Source organism: Gracilinanus agilis, chromosome 3 (genome assembly GCF_016433145.1).
Source record: "Gracilinanus agilis isolate LMUSP501 chromosome 3, AgileGrace, whole genome shotgun sequence".
Taxonomy (NCBI): domain Eukaryota; kingdom Metazoa; phylum Chordata; class Mammalia; order Didelphimorphia; family Didelphidae; genus Gracilinanus; species Gracilinanus agilis.
The window spans coordinates 170089590-170098159 of record NC_058132.1 but is presented as its reverse complement, the minus strand read 5'-3'; the positions used below and the strand labels follow the sequence as shown (position 1 = coordinate 170098159).

The 8570-nt window shown below is 34.4% G+C and overlaps 1 protein-coding gene across 1 annotated transcript in view; it reads left to right on the top strand.

The window, feature by feature from the left end:
• Positions 1–3311: 3311 nt before the first annotated feature.
• Positions 3312–8570, top strand: part of SLC36A4 (solute carrier family 36 member 4) — a 40196-nt gene continuing 34937 nt past the window's right edge. Inside the window, exons 1-2 of the mRNA XM_044666218.1 lie at positions 3312–3433; positions 7002–7092. Coding sequence (XP_044522153.1) covers positions 3312–3433; positions 7002–7092 — 213 coding nt within the window. The remainder of the gene's footprint in view (positions 3434–7001; positions 7093–8570) is intronic.

Sequence of the window (8570 nt, the reverse complement as noted above, 5' to 3'; positions counted from 1 at the left end):
GTTCCCTTTCTCTCTATTTGTTCAGCTGCCTCCTCAATTCATCTAGGTTATTGCAACATCTTCCTTGCTACAAGTCTCTCACCACTCTAAACTACTCTACATGCTGCTAAGTAATTCTCCCAATGCATATCTAGTGGTGTGACTCATCTGCACAGTCTATCCACTGCACAGTCTATAACAGTGACTTTCTGTTGCCTCGAGTATTAAATATAAATGTCTCTCTTTACTCTTGCCAGAATCAAGATTATGCATTACTTCCCCCCTTGCATTCAGCAGTCTGGTCAAAGTGCCCTCTCTGTTCATCACATACTAAATTTTATCTTATCTATGTCTTTATATTCTTTCCTTCATGCTAGGAAAGCACTGCATCATTACCTCTTGTACAGTTTCTCTTTTCTTTTAAGATGGAGCCATATGCTGCATTCTACATGAAGCCTTTTTTGATCCCCCAAGTTGCTTCTGAAATTACCTAATATTTACTTTGTCTTTATTCACGTTATTTTTCTGTTGTATTTAATTTAATATGTCCTTTTTGTTTTAAACATTTATCATGTACGCTTGTGAATGAGGATTGTTTCATTTGTTGTACTTGTATTCCTAGCGCTAAATCCTATCACCTTGCCTGGCATAGAGTAGGCACTTAATGAATGTTTATTGGTTAATTGTTTAAGTATCATCTGAAAATAATATTTAGTGTTCTTTATCATTTTTATTCATCTGTAAGTGAAGTAACAAGTTATTTTGAGTGTATGAAAAAAGGAATGCTGTGTTATAGGGGGATCATAGGGGTATGGGGAGGTAGCGTTGGTTAGACCACACAATGCAAATATAGTACTAGGTTGGAATGGTGAGGCAATTCTCCTATTATACAAGACTTTTCCTTCTCTTCTTAACCTTCTTTTTCTCCTTTTTTATTTATTAGCATTATGGAGAACTTGGAAAGGATTCACAAAATAGCAAAACGATAACTAAAGTGTTGGAAAATGGACCCAAAAAGGAAAAAGAAAGAATTTGTTTTTATTGAAAAACCTTACCAATTTGTGATTATTCACATTTACATGAAAGTTTGCTTTGCACTTTTTCCATGTGAGGATTTATTAATCAAATTACTTGAAATTATTTTTAAAAGGATAATTAAAGCTATTTTTAAAAAACCTATCCTAGCTGTGTGACCCTGGGCAAGTCACTCAACCCCAGTTCTAGCCGTTATCATTCTTCTGTCTTGGAACCAATACTCAGAATCAGTTCTAAGGCAGAAAGTAAAGGTTTAAAAAAACAAAACAAACTCCTAATATTGAATATCATGATGTTTTTTATGAATATATTTTCCATCCATTAGTATCTGGAATGTGGTTGTTCAGTATCAAATTGAAAACTTTTACTCCCAGAAGTCCTTTTCAGACTGGCTTCTTTCGCCTTCCCCACCCTACCCCCCAGGTCTACATTAGCACAATATAACTGGAGAAGGCCCCCCCAAAAAAATCTCATTTTTAGGACGAGTTTTTACTTACAGTTGGTCATGCTGTCCCCTGTTTTTGTGAGTAAAATACAATAGACAGCATGACTTCTTAAAGTTAAATTTACGAAAATTCAAAAATACTTTCTTTAGAAACCTTTAGAAATAGGTTTGACATTCATACTTCTGCCATTTAGGGGTACACCTGTCTGAGACATGCTAAATAATTTCTTTAGGTTTCCTATTCAATCAATAAACAATCATAGAGTATTTATGAGATTACAAGCATAATAAATGAAACAATCTTGTATGATTTGTAGCATCAAGCTAAGGTGAAAGTTCACTCAAGAGAGCTCAAAGGCATTAGGTTGCAATGGAGGTAAATATGACATTGGGATTTGAAGAATAGCAGTGTGGTGAAGAGCTGCAGAGGAAGTAGTATAGAAACCTGGTTCCAGGCAAGTTAATGTGAAAGCTCATTTAGTAAGGCCTAATTAACTTGTTTTAAATGTGACAAAAGTAGACAGAGAAGTAAAATCAATTGTCCAGTGTCAAAACAGCTTACATTTGTAACTTATTTTCTGAGGGATTAGTCCAGATTCCCACTCTCATTGTTAAATTGGATCCCCAGAACTTGCTAGGTCTCTCTGGGGCTCTAGGAGTATCCCTGAGGAATTAAGAGATAGCTTTCTAATGTATAGCTCATATAATCTCTCACCAGTGCACTTCCCACCATGATTATTTAAGAATCAGTTTAAACAGTTGTAAGTAGTTTTTAGAAAGGAGTATTTATTAAGTGGTATGGTCTGAGCAGTTGGTACAAAATATTCTCCCACCCTGTCACACTCTCTTACCAGTATATATAGAGACAAGGGTCAAGTGAACTGAAGCCCAGAGAACACATGTGATAAAGGAATAATTCACAGCTCTTGGTTGCTGGGAGTTCTTTTCTCCCCTTTATGAGGTGTTCAAGAAATTCCCTTAGATGTGGTGTAACTTCTTTGCTGGAGTCTTTGTAGAGTTGTGAATCTGCACCTAATGTTTTGTGCCTGATGAATTCATCACTGTCAATGCTACAATGATACAGATGGGAAGATTGGAAGATTTCTAGACCTCTGAAATTCTTGAGATCTTCCTGCTTTCTTTGGGGGAGTAGGGAGTGGGGATTAAGGCAAGGCAAAAGTGTTCTTTTATCTCCAAGTGACGGAGTCGGGGTGGGGGTATGCTGACTCCTCATTTGATACTCATTGGAATCTCTATCTCTGCCTGATGCTAGAATAACTTAGGCCCTCAACTGGTCTTCTTATAATTAGATAGTTCACAAGGCATGACCATATTTCCTCAGTAAATCTGAATGCTCTTTCTGTGAACATTACTAGTTTTTGATTGGTGAGTTAGTTGAGATTTTCATCTCATTAAAGTATCAGGACATCTTATCATTTACTTGCAGTGAGGTGGGTGACTTAATTTATTCAACCAACCTCATTCTTACACTTATTTTAAGATTTTGATCACATTTGACCCACTAGACTCATTCAAACAAATAAACAATCTTCACTTTACCCTAAAATACATTTTCTACAAAAATTAAACAAAACTACTTAACAGAATGGTTGCAATTGATGGTACTATGCCACTTCCCATTTTGGGGGCATAATATTTATTAATAAAAAAGTAAAAATGTGTCCTTTTATTTGAATAAACTGGTTTCTAGTGGGTTTTTTTTTGTTTTATTTGACCTGAGCAATTAGATGAATTAGTTAAAGTAGAATTAGAATTCAGGTTTCCTAATATTCATTCTAAGATCACTAATATTCATTCTGTTGCTAAAATGCTTTGGTTTTGTTTCATAGATATGGAAGTGATGAAGCCTTTGATAGATGAACAGAATTTAGATGGTACATCTGATGAAGAGCATGAACATGAGCTATTGCCTGTTCAGAAGCATTACCAAATTGATGGTCAAGATGGCATTTCGTAAGTTCAGTATTTTAAAAGTCTTCCTTTATAACTTTACCTGCTCTTTTCTTTTTATGTTTTTAAATTAATTTGAAGAATTTTTGAAATAGAAGCTAATTGAGCAAATCATAACCATTACAGTTGTTTTAGGAAGAGGCTTGAAATATCCTAAGGTCATCTATAAATTTGTATGATTTTTTTTTTAAACCCTTGTACTTCGGTGTATTGTCTCATAGGTGGAAGATTGGTAAGGGTGGGCAATGGGGGTCAAGTGACTTGCCCAGGGTCACACAGCTGGCAAGTGGCTGAGGCTGGGTTTGAACCTAGGACCTCCTGTCTCTAGGCCTGACTCTCATTCCACTGAGCTACCCAGCTGCCCCTATTTGTATGATTTTTTAAAATTAATTTGATTTTGCCACATCAGAAAATTCAAAACACCCAAAAATGACCCCAACAGAATATTTCCTGAAAATACTAGCAAAAACAACATAAAAAGTGAATTTGACTTACTCAATCTTTCACTTTTGTAATTTACTGTATGTTAAGAGAAAAGAAAGGTCTACTTTATCTTTAACCAGTTTTGGTTTTTTGACCCAATGGAGTTTTATTTCAGTTTAAAGTCCTTTTATACATACTTGAAATTGTTATGTATATTTTTCTTGTATCTCTTATTCCACTCTGTATTACTTTATATAAGTTTCATGTTTCTTTGAATTTTTCCATTCTTTATCTTTACATGCCACAATTTAAGCTCCCAGTTTTTTTCCTGATTTTTTGTTGCAAGTTAATTAAATTGTGTAATTATTTTTTAGAAATCATTGTTGTTGAAAGTTTTAATTTTGGTGATTTTCTTTATGCTTGGTAATATTTATGCTTTCTTAGTTAAGGAAATAAACTTTTTTTCCCCAGCATCCCCTGCCATTCTTTCAAGGATCGGTCATACCTTCTCTCCTGTCCTCCCACTCCCTTGGTTCTAGAGGGAGAGATGGAACATTCCTTGACATTGCCACTTCCTGACTCCCTTTGCCCTTTATTACATAACATCCTTTACTACTTTGAAATTCATTCTTTCATCATATATAGATCATGATGGCTGCTCTCTACTTCTGACTCTGGGTATTCATAATAGTATTCTTTACACTCCCCATCTCCACCCCTTAAGGAATTTGTTACTTGACTCAGTGTCCTCATTAGCATTCACATTGATTTTTCCTCAGATACCCTAGCGTCCCATTTCCTCAGTATCCTCAGTTCTCATTAACTACTTCTCTACTCCATCTTAGTCACACACAGGAATTATTATAACCTGAATTTTGACCACTACCCACCAGTGTTCTATTGAGTACCCTATAAGATATATGTAATCTAATCTCAGTAGAATCCCTATTAAAGCAAGACACTCCTTTTTCTTCTCCTTAATGCATTCTATGTACCACTCTATACCAAAGGTATTCTATACCTCTCATTCCTCCCACTCTTTCCTAATAATCTTATATTTTACTAGAGAGAAAAATTGGGGCCATTTGGTTATGGATACCTTCTTTTCTCCTCTTTATCTCTAAGGTCTTTGTCATCATATACCATTCTCTCCTCTTTTCCTCTAGCTGAAAAAAAAAATGTAACCCATTTCCTTCTCAAGGTCAATATCTCTCCTTTCCTCTCTTGTCTTCTACATCAAGTTGCCATATCAATTACTACCACCCCCAACCCCACAATCTTCACTTTCTCCCTTTCTACTTCTTCTTTCCCTGCTGCCTTAAAATATGCTCAAGTTTTCTTAAACTTAAAAAACAACAGCCTTCAAGTACTTCAATAGACCCTATCATCCCCTCTAGCTATTGTCCTAAATCTACTCCCTTTCTGAGAAAAACTCTTAGAAAAACCATCTGTGCTTTTTATCTCCTCTTCTCATCTCACTTATACCTCAGCTCTTTGTAATATGGCCTCTTACAGCATCATTTAAAATTTGCTTTTTGATATCTTAATTGCCTTTTTTTAGTCCTCATCTTTTTTGACTTCTTTGTTGTATTTGCCACTTTTGATCCTCTTCTTCTAAATACTTTCTCCTTTCTGGGTTTTTGTGAAATGTTCTCCTTCTCTTGGTTCTTTTATACAACTCTGTCTTCTTTGCTGCCTTATCGTGCACATCATACCCTCTCACTGTTGCTATGTATCCCCATACTCTTACTTTGGATCCTCTTCCTCTCTAAATTCTCTTTTGGTAAACTTATTGAATTCTTTGAGTTTAATTATCTTAATAATGCAGCATGAGGTTCCTTCCTCTGCTCCAGGCCCACATTACTAAATGCCTATTAGTCTGAAAATCCTCCAAAGCTATTATCTCTTGTAACTAGTCTTTCAACTTATTTATTTGCCTATTTTTTTTTAACCCTTGTACTTCGGTGTATTGTCTCATAGGTGGAAGAGTGGTAAGGGTGGGCAATGGGGGTCAAGTGACTTGCCCAGGGTCACACAGCTGGGAAGTGGCTGAGGCCGGGTTTGAACCTAGGACCTCCTGTCTCTAGGCCTGACTCTCACTCCACTGAGCTACCCAGCTGCCCCCCATTATTTGCCTATTTTTAATTTAAAATTTTCTAAGAAAATCATGTCAGTTATGTTTAATATAGTGAAAATGCAGACACTATTCAATAGTCTGACCATACACTTCTTTTACAAATCAAAATATTCTATTTTCATCTGTCATCTGGAACTCAAGAGTTTTGCATATTCAGAAAAAACTCTTACAGTGTATGCGATAGGGAAAATGATATCAGTTTAAAAACAGAAGAGTTTAAAAAACCCTAAAAACATTTAGAAATGGTTGAAATATTCTTGGAGATAAGGAAATTTGTAAGGAAGGTGGTAGTGCCATGGTAGTAAAGGGGAAAGTTCATATTTAAGACTAGAGTTGCAGGCAGTTCTTTTTAATATCATCAGTTTTCAGATTCCTTGTATTATTCCAAGAATCACAATCTCAATGATCAGCATTATTATTATTATTACATTTATGTTGTCATTACTATTTTTGTATTTAATTAACTTTTAAAATTAGCTTATGCATAGAAGAAAGATGATACTTTATTTTTATATTAGGCTTTTTGTTTTTGTTAGGTATGTTATTTTGTTTATTTCTATCTCATTAAAATCAAGGAGAATATGGGAACAAGGCTTAATGATTTTAAAATTAGAAATATGATATTCTGAAATAGTAGGCAGAGGACAGAGTGCTGGATTTGGAATAAGAAAACCTGAGGTTAATTCCTGTCTTAGACAATTACTAGCTATGTGATTCTAAGTTAAGTGCTAAGATTTCCTATACTCAGTTTCCTTATTTGTAAAATGGGTATAGTAATAGTAGCACATATTTTACAGTGTTGTAATAAGACTCAAATGAGATTACATATGGAAAGTGATTTGCCAATCTTAAAAGTACTGTATAAATGCTAGCTATTGAATACAGGTTTTATTGATTCCTTTGATAAAATTTTATTGTAACCTGGAAATATTTTCATCTTGATTATTCAAGATTCTCTGATCAATTAGTTGTTGGTTTTTTAAAAAAATATTTAAATCTTTCACTTTTCAGATTCACACAAACCCTTACACATCTACTTAAAGGAAATATTGGAACTGGCCTTCTAGGGCTCCCACTTGCAATAAAAAATGCTGGCATTGTGGTAAGACCTATTTTGTAGTGGCAAGATATATTGATTGATCTAAATTGTAAAAAAATTGACAGAGATAACATCCATGCTAGTAATATCAGTTAGTTTTGGTCAAATGCATTTTGGCCAGTTAAAGTCAATTTTGACTATAATAATTGTATTTAGCTAAAATTATAGAAATTATAAATAGTGTTGCATAAACAAGCTATGAAAATTAATCATTTTTAATATTTCTATGTCATTGAATGTTTACTTATGGTACTATAGTATTTTACATAAAGCCAACCTTAATAATTGCTGAACTAAATTGAAGTCAGCACTGATCAGATTTAAAACAATGATAAATTTTCAAGGTATGATCCTGACACAGTTTTATTTAGAGTTCTATAAGACTGAATAGTCTGCCTACCATTTTTGGTAATCATTAATTGATCAATAGCTGGCAAGTTAGACATATTTTTTTTGTGCTGATCAGGATGGTCAAATTATGGGAGCAAGTACATCTGTTAAGGGAAATGTATATCACCGTTCTTTTGTCATCTATTGATATTGTAAGCATCATATAAAAGGAGAATGTGAGCATTCCATTAGCACTGTTACTGGTCAGAAAAATTTTACTAAGAAAGAATTATCTGAAAGCATGATTCTGATGCTGTGTATAAGTAATGACTTGGGCCTGAATTAGTATAAAATTCTGATTATCTTAAATTTGTTTTGTGTAAAATTTGTGGCTCCCTTGTGGTTTCTGTTAATCGAATTAGAACCATAAACCTTGCCTATATGTGTTTCAGGCTGAGTGGACATGGCTCGAAAGCCCTCACTAACCTATATGTGTGGGCCATGGAAATGAACTAAGGCAGTGATGGGCAAACTTTTTAAAGAGGGGGCCAAAGGAAAGGAAATGCTCATCTGTCAGTCTGTTTCTAAGACAACTCTTTCGAAATTTCATTGTATTGTATCCTACTCATTCTATTCTTCGGATTAGGAATAATGTCCCACAGTAGGATAGAACAATTGAGGGGGCCACATCTAGCCTGTGGGCTGTAGTTTTCCCATCACTGGACTAAGGGATGATAGTGGATTACTGTCTCTCAGGTATCTGCTACCCTCACAGATAGCCTATTATAAGAATCTATCCCTACTCTTCCATGTTATATATAACTCAAATCATTTGCCTTTTTGAAGGAAAAAAGAAAAGGGTACAATAGTAAAGAGAGTGTAGTATCCAAACACTAAAAAAGTTATTGGAGTAGATTATTTGTGTTTTAAAACTGTACATTTTATAAATTTATAACCCAAAGTTTTGTTGCCAAAAAAAATCCTTCAATATCAGCTGAAGAGAAAAAAATAGATGTTGCTTACTGAGGAAATTATTGCTTGTGGTTCTTTGTAATTTAGCATGTAGCTGAACTTTATATTTATTATTTTAGGGATATTTGGGGAAAATTACTTACAAAGTAATGGAATAATATTTGATTTTTGCTTAATGA